The 27,916-nt window shown below is 37.5% G+C and overlaps 1 protein-coding gene across 1 annotated transcript; it reads right to left on the bottom strand.

Moving 5' to 3' along the window:
- On the bottom strand, positions 1 to 27,916 carry ZNF326 (zinc finger protein 326). Its single transcript, XM_034063670.1, has 13 exons — positions 27,893 to 27,916; positions 27,379 to 27,453; positions 21,205 to 21,331; positions 18,745 to 19,150; positions 15,869 to 16,067; positions 14,196 to 14,230; positions 13,278 to 13,365; positions 10,870 to 10,984; positions 9,335 to 9,482; positions 8,945 to 9,044; positions 6,919 to 7,049; positions 6,603 to 6,698; positions 1 to 733 (listed from the first exon to the last, which is right to left on the bottom strand). Exons 1-13 carry the CDS (start codon positions 27,906 to 27,908, stop codon positions 569 to 571), a joined length of 1,701 nt encoding a protein of 566 aa, XP_033919561.1. The 5' UTR covers positions 27,909 to 27,916; the 3' UTR covers positions 1 to 568.

A 27,916-nucleotide genomic window follows, 5' to 3' on the forward strand; every position in this document is an offset into this window, starting at 1 on the left:
TACTTTAAGCAGTAACATTTCTTAAGTGTTTTATTGCTACAAATTGGTACATCGTATCACAAAAAAGCTACAAGGCATATTATAACACATACTCTATTATACAGAGTGCAATGCAGTCCCCAAAACAGCCACACTCAACAGCACAATTTCTGAAGTTACTCATTCTGTACTAAGAGGTAAATAATGAGCTTATGCCATAGGGCATATAATATATTTACCCCACAGACCCACCTTTCTTGTCAACTGATTAGACCAAAAATTATTATACCCAACTTTCAGTACACACACCGAAAAAATAGGATGCTTAAAAAAATATACAACACAATGTTTTAATCAGCTTTAACAGTCAGTTTTCTACAAAAAGCTCAATTAAAATAATCTTGACTTTGTTTGAAACAAAATCAGAAATAGAGGAATTACATAAACAAGTTCTCCATGGAATGGAATGCATGCATATGGTGGGGAATCTTCAACAACTTCATTGGAGACTATTAAAAAGTCTGAGCCCTCTTAGAGCAGAAATAAAAAGCTGTTTTGCCCCCCCTAATATAGTTTAATTTTCTTGCATTTAGTTATCTTCAGTGTGGTCTAAAGTGAAGTCAGTTTGTTCTTCATTTTCTTCTTCCTCTTCTTCCTCCTCTTCTTCTTCGGCCTCAGCTGGTTCATCAGCTTTCTCCTCTTCTTCTGTCTGCTGCTCTGGAGCCTGATCATTCACTTCAAAAGGATTTTCACCCTGAAGCAGAAGATGGAAAATATTTTCGTATTTATTTGAAATATAAAATACTACTCATTGTTTCAATGAATGAAAAAGTCAGCCACTAAGAAATGCTGTGGTATTTTATACAGCTTTTTAAGAGTTTTTCGGTGTTTTGGTCGGTTGGTTTTGAGGTTTTTTCCCTCCAAGAAAATAAAAATAGATTTGATTTAAAAATCAGAAACACTTCATTGGGATCCCAATAAACTGTTGTAATGAAAGCAGAAATGGCACTGAGAAAAAGCCAAAGTATGCTACACACAAACTCCAGTCTAACTTGAACAGTCAATTAAAATTACATGGTTAAATTTCAACATGTTTTTATGAAGAACTGTAACTGCTTCCTTTTTCTCCCCAATTCAAATCAAATCTGAAGAGTTTAGTCCTGCTTTTCCTTTTCCATAATCCTTATTCACTCTGAATAATTCCATCAAAAGAGGCAAACTTCAGCAAACAGAAATTCTGAATTAACTAGACTGACTAGCCTGAGATTAATTTGCTGATCTAGACAAATTATCAAGCAGATTTCACAGATAGTATTTTAAATACTCTATTTTCATATTTTCATTATTTCCTACAGTAATTCAGTTCAAGACATACCTCAGCTTTCCCTTGTTTCCAATATTTAAGAACTATGATTTATCAATGAACAATAAAGAATTACTACATGAAGTATAGAAGAGTTCCTTCACTAAAGCTCCTTTCATGTTTAAACAGCTTACAGAGCAAGTCTGATCTGAACAGATCACACCAGCTACATGAGGCTTGGGATTTCAAGAATATCATCTAAAGGAGGTGAAAAATAAAAAAAGAAATACTAGACCATTTGTCTTTTGTTTGCTTTAAATATTTTTGCTTCAGTTACATTTTACAGTTCTTGAGCCCAATTAGCTAATAGCCTAATCAAAGACACAGCTGCCACATGTAAACCTCATGAATAAGGTAACATTTAAACTTCTTTAAGATACTAAACTTGGCTTTTTTAGAGGTAGATCCTCAGAGATTAGAAGTAGACTCTCACAGGTAAAGGTCAAGTACACAGAAAGCTGGTATCATAACTTATATGAGCCCCATGAAAACAAGAAAAGCGCCATCTCATTTAAAGCTCATGGTGCTTTTAGATGATCCACTATGACTGTCTAGCACTATGTGTCTATAGAACACCAAAGACTATTTCACTGAATAGCTACAGACTCCAGCAGTGAAATACCAAAAATATTTGCTAGCTCTGCAGACCATTTAAAAAAAAAAAAACACATGAAAAAAAATTATTGCCCAAACCACTTCAATTCCAATATCAGCAGAAAGCATTGTGAAATAACAAAAAGGCAGCATCCAAACCTTAATTCAGTAAGGATTAGTGCAACTCCCCAAAAAAGGTACTTTCTTTTTTGGACAGAAGTGTGAAAGACCCCTGACTGAAAAGCTTGTGATGCCATTTCTATGAGGTTTAGCCAAATACTGTAAATCCCATTTGGGTACTGAAACAAGGATTTCAGAAGCCAGACAGAAATAAACTGACTACTGAGTTAAGACAGCTTCACCTGGTCAGCTTCAAAGATGCGTTCACCAGTAGAACTTACAGAGGGAAGAGCAAAAGAAAACAAAAAGGTGGCCTTTATAAACGATTCACAAAGAGATCAGAAGCCCTTTTACAGGTCTGATACAAAAGGAAAGATTCAAATCCTCTCATGTCTAAATTAGGCACAATGTTGAACTCTAGCTAAAGAATGCAATTTTAAAAGGACTACTTGCACACTCCTACAGATGACTTCTAACTGTCCCTGATTCTTTAGGACAAACTACAGGAAATTGCTACATTTCACTCCTGTGAAGACAGTATGACTAACGTAGCAGAACTGGATTCAGCACACTACTTCAGCCTGAACACGCCTCTACGCAATAATAACAAAAAGAATAAGGTTGCTTTTCCTAACTATTTTTTTCTGAGAAAAACGCATGTTTCAAGTACTCAAACTAAGGAAAAAGTTACTGTCCTCAAGGGGAAGACACTAACGACTGAGCTCTTTTCCAGTGATGTAGCATCAGAGGCATCCAGCACAGGATGCAGAGTCAATTTTAATGCTAGTTGATTCTGACAGCCACACTGGTCCCATCTTCCCAGATGGCTTTAAAAAACAACAAAACAAAAAAAGAAGCCAAGAACACAGGCAGACCACTGAACTGCTGCAGAAAGACTTTACAATGCCTACAAAGCACAAAAACACAAGCAGATAAGTAGTTTACTCCCCACAGATGTGTTCTTTGGGTTCCTTGTCTCTAGAATATTTAAACTGCAGAGAAAACTTAAGACTGTGAACTGGTATTTACAACCAAAGCTTTGGAATTTGTATATCCTCAGAAACCTCTCTATATCTATTTATAAAATGTCTTACAAACTTGACCCCAAAAAATGCCAAACTCCATCTACCTAACTGTCAAACTTCTGAATGGCTTCACTAATATACTATATCCCAGGACTAGCTGATCATGTGTTAAAAAATGTCAAACTCCATGGTGTTTCTCTTGAGCAACATCCAAGCAGCTTCTAATCATAGACATCAATCTATACAGGAAGTTCTAAATGGCCAAAATTAGAAAGAGTCATGACTTCATCAAGCGATAACATTTTGACTGAGAAACAAGATGATTTTTTTCCTCCTTACTATAAATGGAGTTGCTACAGGTTCACAGATCTTCTAAGATTATTGTTTCAGACTGGTTAACAGGTGGGTTGTAGTACATTTCCTCCACTTTTTACAATATGGATGGAAGAGAATAAGAAGTGAAGAACTTTTAAAAACACCTAACCATACAAAGAGTACATTGAAAGCATAAAAGGATACCATTCAAGACCAACACTGGGAAAACAGAGGGCTCTTTAACAGAATGGCCAAGGTAAGAAAAAACTTTTGAAGAGCTTTGATTAAAATACCTGATGAAGAAGATACCAAAGAAGAGATTAAGAGTAAAGGTTCCTTTCATGCAAAGGACAGGATGCAAACAATATGCTGTTAACTGAAGCACTGAATTGGATTTTCAAATATAGGAACTGGGGGGAAAAATAATGGACTGAGTGTAAAAGATGGTCACCATAAGGATCATAAAGATTATGTGCAAGGCTTGACAACTGGAATCCTCAGCTCTGGCACAGTAGTTTTCAGGAAACTTGTTTTTTTTCCCTTTCTGTTCCTAACTCTAATCACTGACCCTAAGGGTAACAAATATCATAATATTTATAAAAGACCAGGAGCTCCACTAAAGCCACATCATCAAATTTACTAATGCTGTCTGTCACGGAGATTAGACAAACTGTAACTGACTTGAAAAAAAGCAAAAACCAAGTGATTATCTTAGGCTAATTCCATAGAAATCCTTCCATTTTCAGTGAACATGACCTGCACGTTTACCATTTTTAAGAACTTCATAATTAAGTGGTTAAATATGAAAATATTTCGTATCTCTGCTTTCCTTCTCACAGCGCAAACTAGAAGCATGTAGTTAAAGAAAAAACATTAGTTAAGTGTTTCTAGAACACTACATTCCAAGCTGTAAGCTCATTAAAAATGGCTGCTTTCCTTTTGCACACACAACCACCACCATGTGGAGCAAACAACCTGTGGAACAGGGACAATTAAAGAGCTGAAAAGGTTTTCCATTAAGCATTGGGTAAAGGAATAAATGACAGGTAGAATGGCATTTTATTCAAATTAAGTGGCCAGGGTGTCCCAAGGAAAACAGCAGTTGTTACTGCTTATCAATTGGCTTACTTCAGACCAGAAGTCATGATCTACTCCTTCCCTTTCAGTCAAACATAAGCCAGACCCTTCAACCTTGAGAAGTCTCATGCAATACTACACACAGCATATATTCTCAAAATTGATAGTCAGCCAGCCTAAATTACATTCAATAGTCATTCTCCAAGCAGTTACTTGGCAGATTTGTGAGGCAATTGAAATGACTTAAGCAGAATTTTTCACACAAAACCACAATGGGGGAAGGTGGGCTTAAAATACTGGTTGTGGTAGAGATGAAGGACTACTAACTCTCAGTTCTAAAACACAGGGCTTCTGCCTCAACAGAATCAGAGCTTCCCCTAATTCAACTTCATCTGGGATATGCACCTCTTCTAGGCCACACGTTCAAATAAGAAATTTCCCAATATGCACAGAGTAATTTTCAGTAGAAAAATCTTTCATCTTCTTTGCTCATGTGAAACCATGTTAATATGGATGCATTAAAAAAAATAAAAATCAGGAGTTACTGACCTGCAATTTTGTTCTCCTTTTCTCAAAGGCATTTCTGATGTTGATGACCTGCTCCTGCAATCTGGTACAACTCTATGCAACAGCCTCACAAGTCTTCCCTGCTCTGAATTTCTTCCTTTTATACTACTTATGCAGGATAGACAACACTTTCCAAACAAATGTTGGGTTTGGGTGAGTCTGGGTTTATTTTGGGGGTGGCTGTTTTGTTTGGGTTTGGTTGGGAGGTAGGGAGCCTTGTTTCCCCAAGCCAGTCTGCCCTTCACCTCAAAGCAAGCTATTTTCAGCTGTAACAAGGATTTCCTACTTTCCTTGAAGACTGCAGGCACCAAATGCATGCACCACATGCTCCTTTTCATCATATGCTGTATAACAGAACTGGACTCCTTCAGTCTGCATTTAATTACACATTTGGATGAGGATGACAGGGATTTGCATAACCAGAAGCCAGATACATCTCGCTGAGCAGGTGCTGCTGAAAGCATATTAAAAGTAAAGAATCAATTTCTCCAGGGAAAACCAGCTTTGCCAGTGGTTTCTTTGTAAAGGCATTCTCAGTTTTCCAACTGACAAATGGCCGTTTCCATTCCCCATTTACCAGTGCCCCACTAGGGGGCTGTACGGGATAATGCACACAGTCATACCAGGCCCTAAGGAACACCAGAAGGGACGACTGGAAATATCACACACATTCCAGGCTGTGCTATCTGGTCATTTGTTACCTTTTCTGAACAGATACAGAATAGTTGTTGCATGTGTGGATCAGTTTCAGACCATACATAATTTTGCAGGACATGACTACTTTGGTGCTTTAAGTCACAACTGACTTCTGCACAGGCTTGCACCTTGCCATATTTCTACAACACAGTTACTGCTTTGTCTGAAAGAGTCTATTGTTTGGGCACAGACAAACTTACAAACCCATTAATAGTAACTACCAGAAATAGCTAACAATGGTACTACGGAAAAAGTCACTTTGCTGGCCAACAGAAAGAAACCCACATTTTGATAAAATTCACATTTGTTTCTTAGGCCATGTACCTGCAACATACACTGCATGCCTTTTAAATTTTCTGATCACGACAAACTGCTGTAAGCTTTCATCTTTTGTTTACTCCCACGTATCCTAGAAATTCTACAGAATACAAAGTAGCTGAGTAGTGTGTGCACTGCTCTTTAGTACAAAACCACATACTGGAGCCTTTGCTTCTACATATAAAGCCTGACTCACCTGTAAAGTGGTTTGTGCTCCACAGTTAGTATTATGTACACAGTTATAGATACTGCTGATGCTTTCTTTAAGCTTGATTTTCTTAATAAGAGCATCTAATTAAAAAATTACTAGATATAAATACAAATGTTAAACCAAAAGCTGTTAAATCCAATTTTGGCTGCAAACAATTTGAAATTACCTGAGACAACAATCTGAAACTCGCAAAGTAAGTTACCAGAATGTTTGACCTGTGAGCTACCTAGCAGGCAAAACCAGAAGACAGATCACTGAGGTTAAACTCTTACCAAGATGGAGGAAATAGTGGTATGGTAAACATTATTGATTATGTTTTTTCCTGTTGGAGTCTTACCTTCACATATAGCTCGTATCGTGCCTTGACTATAGGATTATTCAAGATGCTAGTGGCTGTAAGAACACTCTCTCTTTTTATTTGTTCTCTGTAGGCCTAGGAAACAATTTTTACAGTGAACAATTACCATACTCTTATTACAACTGTCATACAAATCTGAATTCATGGTCATTATGTTTACAAAGTGTAACAAGGACATTCGAGCTTTCTAGAGAACAATACCAAGAAGAACTTAGAATTTACTTGCACTGAGTGCCATTAACACTTCTCCCCTCCTATTAGATAATGCTTGCCTTTAAAAAGCGTCATATCTTACTTGTTTTCCTTTTGTGTGATCAGGAGATTTTAAGTGCTGCTGAACAGAACTGTGTAATGCAGGAACATACACACTGCAAGCACTGCAGTGAACAGTCTCAACTTTCATCATATGGTCATCAGCAGTAACCCCTGCCAAAGAAGATTCAACAAATTAACACAAAATGTTTTGTTATCCTAGGTAAGCAGAAGAGTTTTTGTACTATAAAATCAGAGCTCTCAGTTGTTAAACACAAACTGAACCACATGGGAATGTTCATCTAAATTCAGGCATCAAAACTAGGCTCTCTGAAAGCAATGCTAAAGGAGAAGGTTTTGCACTTGGATACTCCAGCTCCTCTCCAGACTATATATAGGACTCAGGCATTATGTTTGCTGTCTGTGATTATATGAACTCCTACCTGTCTAAAGAGGGAAATTAAAATCATACAACAATCAAATTGAACTATTTAAACTATAAAAAGCCATCTATTAAAAAAATCAACAATAACTATTATCCTTAATAATACACATTTTGACACAAGAAACAATGAGCTTCATGAAAGCAGTTGAATTTACTTTCCCTCTGTAAGAACTAATTTATTTCCTTGCCTCCCCTCACCACCAGGAGGTGCATGAATCCAATTCCTCTTGCAATTTTAAGTACTGCCATGCCAACAAAACATTTTGATCAGGAAAGCAAACAGGCCCTCCAGTTTTTAAGGAAAGAACTGCATCAAAAGGAGCATAACCAGCAGGTTGAAGGAGGTGATCCTGCCCCTCTGCTCTCGTGAGAGCTCACCTGGAGTACTGTGCAGTTCTGGTGTCAACAAAAAAAGGACATGGAACTGTTGGAACAAGTCCAGAGGAGGCCACAAGGATGATCAGGGGACTGGAGCACTTCCTGTATGAAGACAGGCTGAGAAAGTTAGAGCTGTTCAGCCTGGAGAAGAGAAGGCTGCGTGGAGACCTCATAGCAGCCTTCCAGTATCTGAAGGGGGCCTATAGGGATGCTGGTGAGGGACTCTTCATTAGGGACTGTAGTAATAGGACAAAGGGTAACGGGTTAAACGGGAAGTTTAGATTGGATATAAGGAGGAAATTGTTTACTGTTAGGGTGGTGAGGCACTGGAATGGGTTGCCCAGAGAAGTTATGAATGCTCCATCCCTGATGGTGTTCAAAGCCAGGCTGGATAGAGCCTTGGGTGATATGGTTTAGTGTGAGGTGTCCCTGCCCATGGCAGGGGGGTTGGAACTAGACGATCTTAAGGTCCTTCTCAATCCTAACTATTCTTGGATTCTACTCCAAAAGGATTTGAAAGTTTGTTAAGATACAAACTGTATCAGCTTTTAAGTAGTTTTTAGAATTTAAATTCCAATTAAAGTAATATTCAAATACAGTTATTGCCTAAAGTAAAGTACTCAACCAAGTGTCTCCTATGGCTCTAGCACATCCTTTGAAATCCCCCAAGCAAAGGATAAGGTGGAACGATATGGCACAGGAAGGCAGGGACATACAAAATGCTCTAGAAAACTGCCTGTAGGGCAAGCAAGGAAAAAAAAAAAATCAGGCCAAGATGCATCTCAGGTAGCCAAGAAATTAATCAAGCTCCTTTTTTGTCAGTGTCCCTCAAAACCACTATTGTATGCACACTATCCAGACCCCTGCCATCATATTTGACCATTATCACCTTACTGCTTTATTACACACTCTCTCACAATTTATCTGCATTCACATGTTGCCACTCCTCATGCATTATACTGAGTAAGATGATAGCAATGTCCACATAATTCTGTTTGCCAAGTACTTAGAACAACATTATCTTACTTTCTGACATCACTACCTGGTCAGCAAACATAAATAAGGTTTGCCATCTCCCATTGTGCTGACATTCCACATGGTATCAGAAACAAAGCAAGGAATCCCCCACCAGGTAACAGAAAAGGTGTGAAAATTCATCATTTTGATTTTATCAAAGAAGAATGAAAGGAGAAAAGGACAAGCAGAGCTCCACAGTATGCGTTTTCACATAAAAACCATTACTAACCTTCCATTATATCTTTTTCAGCAGCTTGAGCATTTTCTGTTTGGTTACTTGTCTGCTGCTTACGCAGAGCTGTCTTCTTGAATTTATTCACCATGCACTCCTACAGAGAGTTGGATAAAAAAAGCTCTAGCATGTTTGATGTATGATGGTTTATATTCCAATAGGAATCTATACTTAAAACAGAATAGCTCTGTAATAAATAGCAATTAATTGCTTTAACTTAAGGCATTACTTTGTCAAAGTAACGCTATTTTACAGACTCTGAATTTGCTTCAGCTTTTAATAACGTGTTGCGCCAAAAGTCATCTGCAATGATAAATTAAGCACTGGTAATTTTTAAGGACATTTTAATGTGAAAGTATTATATTGATCAAAAAGCAGTTGTCTTACATGAAGAAATTCCATCACTACTTTGTCAAATTTGGTTTGCTTCTGGATATGATCCAATGTTTCCTGGTGGGCTGCACTGTCCAGATGTGCCTCAATTTCTTTCTCTTCAAATGTTCGAAACTTGCAAAATGAGCAAGTAAATGCCATTCTAGCAAGAGAAAAAACAGCAAACAGTATTATTATTACAGAAACATTCCTCCCTCTTTCAGCAAAACTATGAAGACTAGACAAACCTAATCAGAAAAGGAAAGGGAAAACATTCTGTCAATGCAGGAGTCCCGGACAACGCAGGGACGATCAATATGATCAAATGATTGCCAAACTTTATTAGAAACAGTGCTCTTCTTACTTCTTCTTACTCCCTTATGTAACAGCCTTGAATAATAAGTTCTAATTGGTTAGTCTAGAGGTTACTATCGTTTACAGAGCTAATGTTTACAACTTGTTATAACTGTGATTAAATACCTTACTCTAAAAATACAGTGGGAAACTACAACCTTTGCAGGGATCATTCTCTGCACGAAAACATGGAAAGTTACAGAGGAATAACAAGACAACTGACTTAGTTTAGGCCTGCCAAGGCTCTTATGTTAAAGTATCAAGACTCAGGGTATCGGAATCGCTCACTATGTAGCCTTGGCTCTTTAAGAACCCCACAACATTCATTAAAGAAACCCAAGTGAAAAAGCAAAACTGCAGTATTTCACATGAAGGGTAACTGCTATAAGAACCAAACATAAATGAGGCTAGTCTCAGATGAATTATCTATGCAGAAGACAAAAACTGCTGAAATCAGAAGTTAACCATTTAAAAAGCCACATTATTCTGTGAGTTTATCTATCACAGCTCTCTAGTTTGTGTCACGTTTCGTAGGACTTCTCAGAGTCAAGCCCAGTTCACGATTCCCTAACTACAAATAATCAAAACAATTCACTTAAAGCTCATTTTAAAATTAAAAACCATATAGTCTTTTTAAAGGAAATACGGCCACCTTAGTACAATGGCATTAACACTATGATCATATACTGCGCTGATACAGAAGACTTTTGCACAGTGCTGGCCATTAGCCTGCTTGGCTGTGGAAAGACTAAGAAAAGTTACGGAACAATCTACTTACTTTTGCTACACAACAGCTCACCATACATAGGAATGGGAACCAGAATAATTTTTAACAGCTTATTAAATCAGCATGAATTTATATTTAACTGAAATACATACTTCAAAAGCAGTAACATTCTAATCTGCTGCTCAACTGTGCACTAATGCGTATTTTGTATTTTCTGATACAGCAGAGGTCCAGTGAAACATCCAGTCTTCTAAGTCGCAGGATTTGGGTGCTGGGTTTTGGTTCAAGATATTTTTGTTTAGATTAGTTTCTGGATTTTGGGTTTTTTTTTTTTTTTTTTGCTCATTTCTTCATTACGTTTGATTTTGATAAAAATAGTCCGAAGTGGCTTTGAGGAAATAAGACATATTCTAACAGAAGGATAAAGGGGAAGAAAAACACTGCCCACAAGACAGAAGGTAACACCAACCTGTATCCATCACCATATTTTTCACTGTTCTTTTCCCTTCTACGCCTCTGCTTCTCTCTTCTGGCCTCAATTCGGCGCTTTTCTTCTTCCTCACTTTTAGCTTCTCCTTTGCCATCTTAACATACAGAAGAAAGGTTTTGAAGTTTTATGTTAAAAAAGAAACTAAACCAAAACAACACAGAAAATAACTGCATACAAAAAAAACCCCAACCAGTAAGAGTCTCGATCTTCCCTATCTCCTCCAGAAACACATTAGAATGCAGAGAAAGACCCTGTACTGAAGTGGTTCAATGGCATATTTAAATGTCATAGAAGTTTCAGTTTGGTTTCCTCCTCTAAAGACAACCAATTTAAACTTAACTTAGTAGTTAAGGGGTTACACTATAGATTGCACTCATGAAATGAAGGGAATTCAGAGTTTAAGCAAACCCTATCCTCTTGTGCCTAGTTATTAGAGGCCTCTTCAAGGAAGTGACCAGAAAAGGGTACTTCGGGATGCACGGTGAGAAACACATCACTCAAAACTCTCCATGGTTTTAGAGCACCATTGCTACAATCCCCTGACATAAAAAGAAAGTATCTAAAGCCATTCTCTTCTGTTGAAAAGGCAGTTTCTAAAAAAGCAAAGGGTGTCATACAGAAGACAAGGCAGTGTTTCACTAAGGTATGGTACCCAACCTGAACTTCAGCAATATTATTATGTTTCCCCACTAGCACTAGACTTCACAGAAAGATGTTCCAAGGATTTTGAGTTGAAGAAATAAACCAGGGAAGAAAGAGCCAGAGCGGGTACAAACAAATAAATGACTACTTTTGCAACATTAAAGACTTAGAAGGACATTGATTTTTGCCTAAGTGTACTTATGCCTTTCCTATGTCCATTTTAAAACCCTATGGATAAAGGGAAACAATCAGAACATTACTCGGCTAGTAGTTTTAGAGGAGGAAAAAAAAAGGGTGTAGTTCTACCTTAAAAGGGAGGTCAGCTTCCATCCAAATTGTGACAGAAAGGAACATACAGGAGCATAATGCAAAAAAAGACTCGCAAAAAGCTCTGTGGCTTTAGAAGTGTCACCAAGTACTGAGAACATTTCCACTGACTGATACCTTTTGCCCCATTCCTGATTATCCCAAGGCTTTTCATTTTGTAGTAGAGTTTCAAAAACTATTCTAATCTGGACAGGAGAAAAACTTCTATCCTAAAGATAGAGCCAATTCCCATTACTGATTTCAGGCTTTAAGTTTCATTTAGTGTCTTACCACCATTCATGGAAATATGCAAAGGATCTCACTTTACTGTTGTGAAAAGCACCTGTATGACATTCTGTGGAGTGAAATGGCCTATGCCTTGCCCCTAAAGCTCACAATCCCAAGTGCCCATCCTGTTACAAGCTGAGAAATGGATGACCTGAATCTACAGATAAACTAGGACTCCACAGTGGGGTTCCCACTTCAGTATTTCAAGAGAGACTCTGATCAAATGGCTGCAAACTTCCAACAGTCCTCAGCACCAGATTAGACTACACATGCAATAGGGCAGCTCACAAAGGGAAAGGGGACCAAGACAGTTTCAGCATTAACACTAGATTTCTTTGTACACTTGTTTGAAATTGCTACAGTTAGTACACTTCAACTGATTTAATGTAAACTAAATAGATACATCAACTGATTTTATGCAGACTAATAATTAACCTGTTTCATTAAGACTGCACATAGAATTATAGAATAGTTAGGGTTGGAAAGGACCTTAAGATCATCTAGTTCCACCCCCCCCCCTGCCATGGGCAAGGACACCTCACACTAAACCATACCACCCAAGGCTTCATCCAGCCTGGCCTTGAACACTGCCAGGGATGGAGCATTCACAACCTCCCTGGGCAACCCATTCCAGTGCCTCACCACCCTAACAGTAAAGAATTTCTTCCTTATATCCAATCTAAACCTTAGCTTTTTAAGTTTCAACCTGAGACCAGGTGTTCCTGAGAGCAGCTCTCAAAGTTAACTAAATCCACTTATAAAAATGACTCACCTACAATTTAAGGGTGAGGTTGATCAGCTAGTGGGATAAATAATAGGATATGGGTGAAGAACTGGTGGGATTACCAATATGTAAGCAATGGAATGGCAGTAAGTATGGAAGACCATTACATTAAGAAAAAAACAATTCAAACAATAATATACAGAGACGATCAGAAAACAGAAAATAAACATGTAAAGAACAAAAAAAGTGATGGATGGATGGTACAAATAGCCATCTTCTCCATGGCCTACATGTATAAACTCCTAAAAACAAGAAAGTAATGCTATTTAGTAACAATTAGAGGTCATACATACAGGCTTACCAAATCTAATCAGTCACACAAATACAATACCTATCATACCTTACTGGACAAAGCAAACTGACTTACCTCCAAAAGTCTGATATCCAAGATCATAAGCATCTCTTGTAAAGTCTTCATATATAACAACTGCACCACTTGTGTCCACTTCAATTTCCTAATAAAGTCAAATCCATAAACTTGTTAAGAAAAAAGCCCCAACAAAACAATGCCATTCTAAATCCAGAAAAATACAGTGCTAATTGTTTCCAGTAATCTCCTACTTGCCTTGTATTATCAAATAAAACAGAAGAAACAGAACTGATTATCTAGTTACTCTGTGTATAAACACTTCAAGCTATGCATTTCTCCTTAACACCTTAAAACATTTGAGGACTAGTTTCACAAACGAAATTCTGTCTTCCACATAAATACTCTGACTTCCAATTCAGACATTCACATACTTGGCTGAGAATACATTAATACCTCCACTCAAAAAGGAAAATATCATCCCAGTCTTTCAGCATGGAACTAGGATATATATACAGACACTTAGCTTATTGATCACATTCCTACATATCACTACAACTGACCTTTCTGTATGCGAGAACTAATCTTCAAAGAACAGAAGTTAGCAAAGAACATCTGTTAACATTGGTTCCTTTTTCATTCACCCCCCTCTCCTTGATGTGTCTTACGTCTTACCATAAGTATTCATGTGACAGCTCTTTGTGCATTACAAGAACAGGTAGGGTCTACAAATAGACATTAAAATTCCTTTTCCAGACTACGTGCACAAGCTGTATCTTTCTCTAGAAATCAGTAAGGATTTCAGACTGCCACCAAAATAAGACAGATTTAAAAATAGTGAAGGAAAACATTTAGCACACACTTGTATAGTTAAGTGCTCAGTTTTTATAACTGTAGTTTAATGATTATTCAACTTTAGGTATATTGTGCAAACTGCTGAAACAATCACAAACATTTTCCAATTCTGTGAACCTTTACCTCTATTGTAGAATCCTGGAAAGATGACTTCCTGCCTATAAGCAAAGCAAGGAAGAAATAAATAATGTGATAGTGCTGCCACTGTCAGTTCATTTTAAGGCAATAAGATACTTAGGAAAAAGAATAGGTCTACATCTACAATTTACCATATTTTAGTAATAATACTAAACATATACTCAGTTATCCTTAGGCACGTAAACTAATCAGTCTTCTAGAAGCAACCATCTATATGTAACATCATAAAACAGGAAAGCCATGATAGAGAGGACAATATAATTTTGAGATACATTTTCACACATATATTGTATAGAAATTGTATCCAATTTTCTGTTACTTGTCACCCACTTAGTTTTCACATACACAACACTGCTTAGAGCATCTTTCAATTCAAGTTTCAGAAAACTGTAACGCCACCCAACAATTTCTTCCTCCCAGTCTCCACAGGACAGGTTGATTAAAAGTGCATTCTAGTAGGCACCATCTACTCCACTTCTTAAAGGTAACTTCAATATTAAATAGCATATTGGTCCCTGGATTGTGGAAATCAGTGAGGGGAAGCATAATAAACTAGAACTGCTCTGTCTGAAGGTAGTTCAGAAAAGGAGAAAGTACAAAAGTACTGAAAGAAGAAGATCTACAAGGAAGACTTCTGAGATGCCCGTCTTTGATATACCTGGATGTGTATTTTACAGACCCATTTCATCACAACAAAGCTGGCAAGTCCAGCAATATTACTCCCTACATAAAAAACAGATGAACAAGTTCTACACACCCAATGCCTGAAACTTTTAGTCGTCTTGAAATTAAAGAGAACAGTTTTGTAATACACAGTGCGTAACTACAATTTTCACATGCAAGTTTCTGCCCAGCCTGTACCTTTACCTTGCAAGCTCCAAGCTAAAGTAATTTTGAACATGTTTCATGTGTCATTTGAAACCAAATTGTAGAAAACACTTCACATCCAAATTACTGAGGGTATTAGAAGTCCCTCCCCAAAATAAAATCCAACTACTGTACATGACATTTATAATATTTAAGACTCAAGTTGAAATACCCTCAAATCAAGTAATTTATTCCAATCTCAGTGCTGCTTTTCTCCCTTTTTGCCTGCTACATGAAAATTAGATCTGTAGAACATCTTTAGGGAGGCTAAACAAACCAAGCACTACTAATACTTTGCAATTTGTATTTCCAGTGTATCCATCGTATTTCCAATTCTTCTCGTTATTATGGCATTTCATTTACAAGAAGGCACAATCTCCCTTTACCATTCAGAAATCATTCTGTAGCAGTTTTCACTGTGTTCTCAGTTTGTCTCCCTTCCCCTCTCCTCTACATACACAGCTTATACTTTTATTTTAGCTGCATTGCAGTTGATGCACTACATTTTACATCAAAGTATTTGTGCAGCAGGGCCCAGCTTCATGCAAAGGCACACATTAATATTTGTCAGGCATCATCACTTAAGGCAATCTGAGACCTGAAATGATTTTCTGTAGTGAATGTATGTCTCCAGGAAGCATTATTAAATCTGAATTAAATAGTCTTCAGCAGTACATATATATATACATCAAAATATTATATTTCATTCAGCAAATTATCTTTGCAGTAGAAGAGTAAACTCGTGGAATTACCAACCAGCACATATAAGAATTTTGACATTTGTTACTTACTTGGAGATTTTTTCTGGCTCAGCTTCAAAATAGGTTTTGTCATTTTGGGCTTCTTGACAAATGTCCCAGCAGGTTTGTTATATGACTGTGGTATCATTTTTCTTTTTACTCCTCTTGCAGCAACTGCTGCAGGACTGGGTTTGTTGTGATAGTCAACAACAATTCCAGGTCTGTGCATTCCTCCAAAGTCTCCCATATGCTGAAAATTTGTTAAATCAGAGAAAGGTATTAGTATATTAAATCAATATAAATATAACATTTACTCGGTACAATAAAACCGTGAACTAAGTAAAATCTGCATTCTAGAGCAAAATGCAGGGGAAATATAAGCTCCCAGCTCAATGTTGCACTGTGCAATAGCTTCATGAATGTTTGTCCAGTAGAATGAACACAGATGTATAAACTGCGTTTCTGCTTATTCAGAACCATTGTCCAGATAATTAACATGTCTAACAGGGTTTGTATCTCAGCCTAATACCTTGGCTCCTCTCTTCAGATTCCCCAGAAGATAAATGACTTCTCCCTTTGGGAAAAAAAGCAGAGCTAACCTACCTACTTTAGAGAGCAGCCATTAAAAATAAAGTTCTAAAAAAAAAGAAAGAAAAAGCTTCTTTATGCCAAATGATTGGCAGTGATTTAAAAATTAAGTAAAGAAGATTGGCCAGTGTGGAACAGTGATTAATTGACAGAAGCTCATTCTTTCTCTTACTTATCTCTCCACTGAATTCAGTAAATTCATATGTAAAAGCTTGGCCTGGAGGAAGCAATACAAAAACATGGCAGCAGTAGAAATGAAAATTCAGTTGAAAGACAAAACCCTTCTACTATTCCTAGTAGCATTCCTGTGGACATTTCTAAAAGTGCTATGGATGCTTGTTTATGAAAGCTACCTCTCTGAAAGCATGGAATAACTGTGTAATCTGAAGAGGGAGAATATAGCTGGCTGCAGTGTTTACAAAAGCTCTAACGTACTAAATTTTAACACAATTACTGAATTAATAAAGGGCAGAAGAGCGCCCACTGACTGGATGGGTGACTTGGATAAGCAGAAATATTTCTACTGACATGAAAAGAGAATTAGTTTTACGCTATCAAAGTTAAAAGAACATAAAAATAACTTCAACATACTTTGTGAAAAGCATGATTTGTTTTTTTAAGCAAATTTTAAATGACAGAATGTACCAAACCAGAAACTCTTTTTAATGAGTCCATGCACAAGATCGCCATGTTATTTTATTAGTTGAGATAGTTACAGGACTACCTAACATGTACATTTACACTATACACATAAATTTAACATGAAGTATGCACTTGGATAATTTAAATTCCTGGGTTTTAACAGTCTATCTATTAAAGGTGCAATGCATTTTACATCTAGCATGTAGTTTAGCCTTTACATTCTATTACATAAAAGACTAAAGAGATACATTTCAAAAGCAGAACAAAAAAGAAATAAGGCTACTTGGTTGTAACTGCACAAAACTTTCATATCTAAATGAGTTCTGAAAGGATGGTATCCAAGCTTAACAACCTAATACTTTCAGCTTCACCAGCAGAGAAACATAAAGGTTAGAATCTATTTCTCATACCATGCTACATGCTAGCTAGCAGCCATGTGCAAATCTGAGCTAAAACTTTCATATGGCAACTAGAGTACTCAAGAATGCTGTGAAGGAGACTTTCTGGAACAAAACCACACAATTAGGCACTTAAAAGACCCAGTGAAAATAACCTTCCTCTATACTTCAAGCTACAAACAAGTTGCACAGCTGAACACTAAAGAATTGCTTTCCAAAGAAATATGGCGTGCTTAAGAATTTAAAAGATAAGTTACACCTAGAGGCACAGGCAGAAAAGTGTTCACTGAACATTTTGTGCTAGAAACAATCATAATTGGGATTATAAAACCAAGATAAAGGGACACCATCAACTTAAAGATTATTCTTCTGTCCAGATTTCTTTTATTTCTTTCTGTTATATTCTTCCCCCTCCCCAGCCCATTTAACATCAAGCATTACTCCAAACTGTGACCCACTATTTTGTGTACAGTTAATCTTCCTGTTTCTTGGTCATACAGTTTTTACATCCTACACTGGAAAGGAATCCACTGAAAAGGAGTTAGAACATAAGTCTTCAAAACAAAATTAATACCATTAACAGGACTAGGCACATTATTTGGAAATTAATCTTAATTCTGTGAAAGGACCTGATTTCAAGTTGATGGTGTCCCTTTAACCACGCTTTAATTTTGAGACAGAAAGAAGCACTGTAACTGCAACCACCCACCTTTGCCATTTCCTCCCCATCACCCTTCCAACACACAAGTCAGTGTAAGAATTAAGTTAAAAAGAAGACTTGATGTTTGATAAAGCACATGTTCAACATATTAAAGAATTAACTAACGTTTTCCTTTACAGGAAACAAAAACTACTCTAGTATTCACAACTTAGGTTTTATTTTTTGCTTATACATTGCACCTTTAACCTACTCAAAACTTCAACAGACTTTGAAAGAAACTTTTACAATATCCAAGAATTTCCCCACCAGCAGCAAAGATGCTAGTGTTTACAAGGAAAAATGCAAGTCCTTTTAATCCCTTTTAGACCAAACCTATTATCTTCACCTTTCAAACAAAAGGAGAGATTTAACAAACCTTATCAACTAGTCTTCTGTTACTCATTACTTTCAACAGAAAGAGGGACTGGGTTCTACTTAAAGACAGCTTCAAGGGGGTAAACAACATTGTCAACCACGACAGTTTGCTTAGACAAAAAGCCCCACACTGTACTGAACAGTGCATTCATTTTAAAGCAGTGGTCTTGAAAGGGTTTAAAAGAGTGTCTAGTGAAAAGAATCTGAAAAGATTCTGTACTTACTCCTCGGCCTCGGCCTCTGCCTGTTGATGGTCCTCCAAAAGCATCATAGTTTCTGCTTCCAAATCCACTTTCAGGATAAGCAGGCGTTCCTCTCCCCCGAGAGCCTACAGGTGCAGGCTTCATATGGGGTGAAGAAAAACTGCTGTAGGAAGAGTAACTCTCTCTTCCTCTGTCCTCCATAAACCCAGGCCTCAATTTTGAACGGGAGTAAGGTGCTTCCCAGCTAGACCCGCCCTGGTTTCTACCTCCGAAAGAGTCAAGGCTATTCCGGTAGGAGTTGTCAAATCGACCACCATAACTACCTCCGAAGCGGCTTTGTTCGGGTTCATTATAACCATAGCCAGATCTGTACAGATCTCGCCCACCCAGAGAAGACCCGGAGTCGTAAGACTCATAAGGTCCAAACCTGGAAAAGTTGCACAGTGAGGAGAAAAAAAAGTAAGCTTACTAATGTTATACATTTCAAAAGACAAGTTATCAGTTGACATTTATCAACTAAAATCAATTTATTACTATACTGGTCCGTACAATTGTGTTATTGTTTAAATCTTGATTAGGGCTGGGCAAATCACACTATGACCAGATAGAAAGCTATCTGAGCCATTTTTGCTAGGAACAATTCTAAAGTTCAGTATGCCTGAACTTTGTTGACTTAAAATTTTCAGCAACATTCATATACTAAAACATTAGAGCCCAGCCCTAGTCTCACAAAAATAACCACCTGCAGACATTCATAGGCTAGTCAAGCTCTCCTTTCTTCAAAATCATGCCCTCATATTCTAACAGTTAAACAGCAGTTAAAAGGCGGCTTAGCTCTGAACTGAGGAAGAAAATAGTATTTTTAGTGGTACAGATGTGAGTCTTAAACACCCCACAGTTCTATTTTTAAAGGAAAAATACACATGCTCTCCCATTCATATCTGCACTTTTTGGAAATCTTCCCTATAAAATTCAGTCTCCCAATCAAAAGAGTCCGTGACTGTCAGTGTATCCTTCTTTCACTTATAGCCCATTAGCAACTCAGGATTTTGAAAGTCTACCCAACGCATGCACAGTAGATGTGAAAACAGTCCTTGGAATTTCAGAATAGAGTAATAAGGAGCTGAAATCTTTAGCTACTGACTCAGAGTTTGCTTTGCCTGGTGAAGAGGGGGAGGATTGTCAGACTAGAAATCATCAGTATTTGTAACCACTCAAAAGGGAAACACATTAGTGTCCCTGCAGGGTTAAAATAGGGTGATTCAGTAGGAGCTGGGAAAGACAACCCCTTGACTGACAAAATATAAACTAGAAGAGACTCAAATTAATAACAGTATCTACAGTAAGCTGAATGTCTTCACTTTAGAACATGTTATTCTCAGAAGACCCAAAGCTACACAGAAAATTACACTATCTACAAATACGGCCCATGCACAATATTAAAGTTACATGGCAAGAAACATTTTGGCGCTCAAATAGTCATTCAACCTCAATCATATGCAGATTACTATATGGTAGGTACAGCTCATTCCTGAATCTCTGCTCAGACTTTTAAGTTGATCTTGTTGTTCATCATTAAACAAATTATACTTAACTAGAAAGTTTAACAGAACCATGCAGCAAAACACAACACTTCTCCAGCCTCGCTACTTAGTACTGTCCTTGCCCAGTGGCACCACAGTGACTACAGACAAGAATCATACAGTAGTCTGGCTACAGCCAAACAAGAATTCAAGGGCGCACACAAGAAAACCATCAGATTGTCTAAGTTTTCTTCACATTTTAATTCCTCCAAGATAGAATCACTACTCTGAAAAGCATGCTTCCTGAAATACAATATTAAGACCTAAATCAAATCAGCTGCTCCCTACTGTTTTTATCTGAAAGAGCAACAGTAGTAGTATCCTAGAATTAAATACGCAACTTTAAAACCACTGCATCAGAATTTATGAGACCAATCCATCTTACAAAGCAGCCTAGAACATGCACACTGTTTTGAGTATAATCAGTACCTTCCAATGAAATAATCTGGACATGACTTTCAGATTCAATACCAAGATCATTTGAGCACTGCACATTCAAACCAAAGAACATATACCCTAAATGTTCCTTGAAAACGGAATGTTGATAGATTCAGTCTAAGGCACTAAACCAGACAGGTCTAGTTGGCTATGTCAGAAATGGTACATCAGGCCAATCAGTTACAAATTGCCAGCCATTACTGAAAAAGAACGCTTTTCCAATTTTCATTGAAAGACGCATTGTTTCACTGTCAAACTTTTCCACAAAATGCTGATTACAACAAGAATCTAGCTCTTATACTTTAGTGTTTGCCGGTATTTACTGAAGATGAAGACTCAGAATGAAAGTGTTTCTACAAAATCATAACAACATGCCTCAGGAACACTTAAGTTAGAAGACAATGGTTTCAATTTAAATTGGATTTGATCATTTCTTGGGACAATCGAGGGATTATTTTACCTGTTACCACCACCACCACCTCCTCCGCCTCCACCTCCATGACTCTCCATCCCATAGGATTGGTTAAGGTAAGAGTCCATGGATCGTGGGCCACCATAGCCTCCATGCCCATAATCACGGTCCATGTCTAAAAAAAGAGCAGAAAAATGTTTATAAAGAAAGCAAGCAAGAAGTCTTATTAAGTAAACTAGTTTAAATTCTTCACAATGTTTACAAGCAAAATATAAAACTGCCAGTTGCAAGCCAGTAGGGAAGCTGTGTGTCTGGCATAATCTGAGCATCTCTTAACCAAGGTCAAGTTCATATCCTTTTTCCCAGTAGTGGGTAACTCACAATTATTGTTCTATCAGCTGGAATTCAGACACAGGTTAATTTAAGAGAATTAAATGAAGCAGCACAACATAGATTATGTCAGAAGTTAGTGCAGAATTAACACCATTCCCACCCTTTAACAATACACACAGCTCACAGGCATCTGCTTTCACTATCCAACATCACAAGAAACCTTCACCCACACTAAGAGACTCTGGGTCAAGATTACAAGCTGTCATGCTGCAGTGCAGACTATATGTAGGCTATAGTCAAACAAAAGAATTTTCTTGACCTAGCACAAAAAAAATCCACCCAAATCAGCACTGAGTTGCAGCTCACTAACTGCACTAAGATGCTGGTTCTTTCATAGCTAAACTGATATCACTGCATGACATCTTTATTTCTGGTAATGAAGCCTGGTAAAAGAACCAACTTCTTTCTCAACATTGTAAGTCCTAGGCAGAAGTTCCGGTTAACTAACCACAATTCAGAACACTGAAACAGTGCCACAGGTATGCCTAATGATTATTATCCACTGTCTTCCTTAACAAACACAATTTGTACTTCACGTGTCATTCAAGTGACCAAAACTGCTTTCCAGTACCAAACAACAATAACTTTTGTATAATACAAAGAAAGCCTGGCAAGTCAAGGCTCACAGAAAAGGTCACGCAGAGAGGGAAAACACAGTGAACACAGGAAGAATAAAAACAAAAGCACATAGACTTGTCCACTCTAACCAGAGAATATTTATATATTTCAAAATCTCCAACTGTAAACCACTGACTTTTCCAGAAGATAACAGGCCAATAAGCTCACCTGAAGTCAGAAGAAAGTGTTCCTGTTTAAAGAAACACAGTCATTCCCTGCATATCATTCCATGAAAATCACCATACTTATGAAAATGAGTATACATTCTAGTTTATGTTTGTACCAGCTTCTTGTTAGTGCCAGACAGCAATTGTAATTTACTTTTTTACATCTGTCAGCAAGAATTATGCACATTCTGTATTGGAGCTGACTGTATCAGCTTTACACAGAAGTCCTTAGCATGCCTGAATGCTACAAAACCCCAGCAAAGTAAGATCTGCTGACTTTTTTTTTCCTTCTAATGATTATAGATACTTTCTAAAACCATCTAAAATATTTCTAAAAACCTTTGAATATGGAAGTCACATCACAACTTTGCATATTCTGAACATACAATAAAGACTCTGCAGCAAAGTAAGGTAATCAATAAAATTCAGTTTCACAGAAACTAAGGTTAGATGATCCCATGGTCAATCTCTGATCCAAAGAGGGTTTGATTGTTTGGGTTTGTTTTGTTTTAATGATACAGTATATATAATCAAAAGACACTGACATTCTGAAAACTGAAATACCTGACCAGCAAGCACCCAATAGTTTACCCTTTGTTTCACCTGCTCCTTATTATGTACAGACCCTGAGATAGAACAAAAGTAACTAGGTTAAGTGCTGAAGAGGTGAAACAAATCATTCAACAAGGAGGAACATAACATACTGCCAAGATCCCTGCCACTGCAACCCAATTCTATTACAGTGTAGTAAACTACACTGTAACAGAACAGCAACCAGTACTCTTCATATAACAGAAGTTCACCAGTGGGAAAAAAAAAACAAACAAAAACATTCACACACAAAAGAACTCTTCCAAAGAGAGCTTTTAAGCACACTTTGAAATTATTAGTCTAAAAGTTTTACGATGACAGCAAATACTAAAATGTTTTACAGTCACAGGCTAACTTCTGACATCCACTTTTGCTCAACATTCTCCTTACTCATCCACATTCATGTTATTTAACTCCAGCAGTCTTGCTGTAAAGCTGGGCCAGTCCCCAGATCCTTAAACCACTGCCTTTAGAACACCACCACTTCCTCCCTAACAGTGAACTTACTCATTCTTTCCAGACCCACTGCACTGCATTTAACCAAATTATAATACACTCACATTTGAAAAGGTTTAACAGGGACACAAAAGATACTGAGAAATGAAGAGGGTTGATCACTTGCATAATTTTCTATTACAAGAAACTGGAACAAATGAAACTAAAAAATAAGCTAAAAACTTAATTGGATCCTTTTTCACAGAACAGACACTAAGCTCTGAAACTGCTCTGTGACAAGAAATTACTAAAAATTTACATGTATTCAAGAGAAATTGCATAAATCCACTGTTAACAAATTCAAAGGATGCTGAACACAAGACTACAACTCTGGTTCAGGAAGTCTCCAAGCTGCAAACAAGTGAAGACACATAAATATACCAAAGGAGTACTTGTACTATTCCTTCCACATCTACAGACAGACAGCAACATACAGGATATTGGTGAGGTGGGACAGACACATCTTTGACCTGACCTAACAAAGGTGATGTTATGAACTCCTTCTGACTATTGCCTTAACTGTTTCAGATTGCTGAGCAGTTAACCTATCATTCCAACCACTGGCCTCCTGGTTCAGTCATTCTGTCAGCTGTAAACTTTGCTGAATATTTATGAATTTTATACTTCATGCCCAGAGCTTGACAAAGATATCACATTCAAATAAAGGAGTGCAGCATTTATTTGGGAATTAAGCTTTTCTTTGCTCTACAGTCTGTTCTCCAGATAGGCTTTATCCTAAAAAGGGGGGAAATGTACAAGCAGACAGTAAATATTCACCTAGGTGAACCAAAATAAGAGTATTTCAATTTTTGAATGTGGTAGCTGAATATTAATCACTCACACAGCTTTAACTATTACAGACTCAAGGTAAACAGCTTATTAGTTGACAAACCTCCCAACCACAGACCTAAAAATGCATTTATAGTGTCTTCTTTTACACTTCTGATTTATATTCTACTAACTAAAGCAAGACAGATAGACATTAAAAAGGCTTTATCTGCACTGAACAATTTCCTCTGCATGTAGCCTGCTCCCTGCACACTCTTACATTAGCTCTGGCAGTCACCACCAGTGGAGATACAGAGAAGCTGCCTGTCTGTGCAAACTACTCAGAGTAAACCTGAAATTGTTTCACATGCTAAGAGAACATGTGCTTAAGCACTACAGAAAAAGCACCAGGAATTGTACTACAATGTCTCGAACAGAAAATTCAAAAGTGTAATACTTAAGTTTAAATAGCAACTACGTATCAAAGAAAATTTTGCTGAAATATTGTATCTGCATATCTATGAATAGTACAGAGGGAAAAAGAAGAATATAAAGAAGTGGTTCATATTTACCCCTGAACTTTATTTCTGAACTGATTAAGACACTGGCAGTTTCTGAAAAAAATAATTTGCTGAATGAACAGACCAGGTTTTGGTATCTATAGCTCTTCCATAAAGAGTGTGGATGAACAAGCTGTTAAACTACAGAAACAGAACTGCAAAGAATCATTTCATTTTTCATTTCAAGATCATACTTAAAAGTATTGGGGTAAGAGAGAGGGGATAAGAGTTGTGTCAAAGGAGAAAAAAATATATTATTTCTAAAATAAAAAAGAATGGGACACTAAAAGACAAGTTCAATTTACATATTAGAACATTAATATGGACATATTCCTCCAGGGGAAGAAAAAAAAAAAAGCCATATCTGGTAAAGAGATCTTTCAATTTTTTTCTTAGGAAGACTACTAGGAAGTTAAACATGTAGTAGATAAGACTCAGAATCCTTTGGTACAAAGAATTCTATTTAAAAGATTCAGATCAGAAAACGCTGAAATGGTATTTACAGCACAAAGCAACAAAATAATTTTCAACAGCGTTCTCCATGTGGAGCATATGAAAAGGCTAAGAAGAAACGAATGTCTTGCATCTTTAATTTAATAAATATTAAATTAAGAAAGAAACTTCAATAAAATCAAAATAATATTTAAAATTTAAAAACAAAAAGTACCAGCTTGAATCAAGCTGTACTTCCTGTATTTTGTAACCAGAATCCACAATGACCACAACAAGCTTAAGGATCCATTGTGTAATAGTAAGCAACATTTTTTCCAGGCATATTGCATTTTTAAGAACACCATGCCTGCTTTAAGGTCACAAACTTGTCATTAGTTAGAAAAGTTTTAACACATCATTGAATCCTATGCAAAACAAGGACACAATCCAACAAAGCAGATGAATTTTCGGAATAGCAGCAAAAGCCCTTTCCCCTTCTAGATTAAAAGGACACTAGTTACAGTAATCAAAATATTAACATGCTATTAACATTAACAGAATCTATTCTACAGGCCATGTCATCTCTGTCTCAAACCAAGTCATCCACCAGCAAGGAAGAGTGGAACTACAGCAGTCATCAGCCATCCAATAAAAAGTGCTTCACACTGGCTAGAAGTTTCCAACAGGAAGAACAGTGCCAACAACTCAAAAATGGGCAGATGAAAACTCTCAACATCCATCCTCTATTGCCATCTACTGGACCCCTGCAAAACAGCCTTTAGCCCACTGTACAGAATGGAAGACAAAGCTTTGTGCGTGCCTTACTGACATACATACAATGCATAAACATTAATGTGAGACATTAAGCAGCATACATCATAATTAAACTGGTTTAATAATTATATATTAAAAAAGCTTAATTATCACAATGAAAACTATTATTACAGAGGTATGCAAAAAGAACAATCTAACTGTACAACATGCATTTGATTGGTTACTTCCCACACGATGAGCCTGGATTCACTTTAATACTACTGTCATGAGATCTCAGAAAAGCAAGTTCTGTTTAATGGCTACAGTGAATATTCCAACAAGATACTTAAACTGCAACTTAAGGAAAACCTTTTGTACTAAAAAATTAGAGACTATTTAATTAGGAATCAATACAGAAGATTAAAAGAGCAAGGCCACAGCATTCATTTTTTTATTTCGCTATGAAGTAAAGTAAATGCAAAATAACATGATCAGCAAAAAAAAGCAGCAAGCTAAGACTCAAGGAATGTATCATTAAAATTATTATACTCCAATCAAGGGTGCATCTGTAAGCCAGTCTGTTATTTCTGTGTAACAGTTTGCAAGAGTATCAAGAGATACAACAGCAAACACTTATTTGATGACATGTGTAAATGAAACTTATGGTCAAGTTTTTATATTAATATCCTTTTAATATCTGCTTGCATCCTAGCAGGAGAGGTCAAAACATTTCTTGAGTCTTACTAACTCATAACCTTAATAAATCTTACAAATACATATGCATTTGTTTTTGTTGGATCATTGTAGTATTTTTGTTAGTATAAAAAAAAGAGCTAGCATCTCCTGTATCATATTCCATATGAAATATTAAAATATTTGAATGAAATATTAAAATAAAATATAACTATATATTTCACAGTCATGTGAAAATGCTTCATATATGAAATATGAGTATTTCATGTTCATATGCTATGTTAAACTTAACAAAAATGGCAAAAAAAACCCCAAACCACATATCAAGCAGCTTCAAGTTCTGCTTTTCCACATCTATATGAAAAACAGAAGCAGTAAGAATCAAATACAGTAGTCCATAAGACTTGCTTTTCTTTTTCCACAAAAAAGAGAACACTGATTTATGCAAAAAGCATAATCATGAGAAAAGTCTGTATTCCCCCTCCCCACTCCTTGATCTCACTATTTTGATTAGGAACACGCAGGAGTTCATGTTGACATGCCCAAGATGAAAATCAAGTCTCGCTCCCAGCCAGTCATAACTCCTCCAGAAAACAACATGTTCAGTCAAACCACATTACGTACTTTTAATAACCCGTTTGATTATATTTTATTTAATTTTTAATTTATTTTTTTTTTTAGTTTTGCTTTTGTCAACACTGACTGTTTAGCCCCAACTCTTTTTACAGGTTAGACGTATTTATAGCTCATACCTGAGACTGACCCACTGGGCATGTTCACACCACAATGCATGGGGGTATCTGGGAATCTCCAATCTCTGTCTTCAGCTGGAGAGGATGGGTCAGTGAGAATGACTTAGTTCTTAGCAAGAGCCGGAGGGGAGAGACAGGGAGCCGCACCAAGAGGCGGCTCTCTCTCCTGTCGGATCTCCAGTCTCCTGACACGACCCCCTCACGGAGCTCACCCCTACCTCCCCCCGCCCGCCTCCCGCCCTCCCCAACCGCTCGCCCCGCCGAGGGCCACCCCCTCCCGCGCAGCCCATCCCGCCCGCGCCGCCCCCCGGGAGGGCCCTCGTCCCGCGCAGCCCTCCTGCCGCCGGCCGCCGCTCTCCCGACCCGGGAGGGGCGGCGGGGAGGAGGGTGGATGAAGGGGGGGGTCCTGCGCGGAACAAAGCGGCCGCTGCCATTTTGAGACACGGCCGGGGCCCGCGGCAGCAGCAGTGGCAGCGGCCGGGCACTACGCTTGCTCTAACGAGTGCGCCCTCACCTTCCCCGTAGTCCATGGCGGCGG

Source organism: Melopsittacus undulatus, chromosome 6, assembly GCF_012275295.1.
Source record: "Melopsittacus undulatus isolate bMelUnd1 chromosome 6, bMelUnd1.mat.Z, whole genome shotgun sequence".
Taxonomy (NCBI): Eukaryota; Metazoa; Chordata; class Aves; order Psittaciformes; family Psittaculidae; genus Melopsittacus; species Melopsittacus undulatus.

What these genes read in the sequence shown, in the direction of transcription:
- ZNF326 (XM_034063670.1), bottom strand. An exon ending in TAGTGATGGAATTTCTTCAT is followed by an intron (nt 9,045 to 9,334) that starts GTAAGACAACTG and finishes AACTCTCTGTAG; the next exon opens with GAGTGCATGGTGAATAAATT. An exon ending in ATCACACAAAAGGAAAACAA is followed by an intron (nt 6,699 to 6,918) that starts GTAAGATATGAC and finishes ATTGTTTCCTAG; the next exon opens with GCCTACAGAGAACAAATAAA.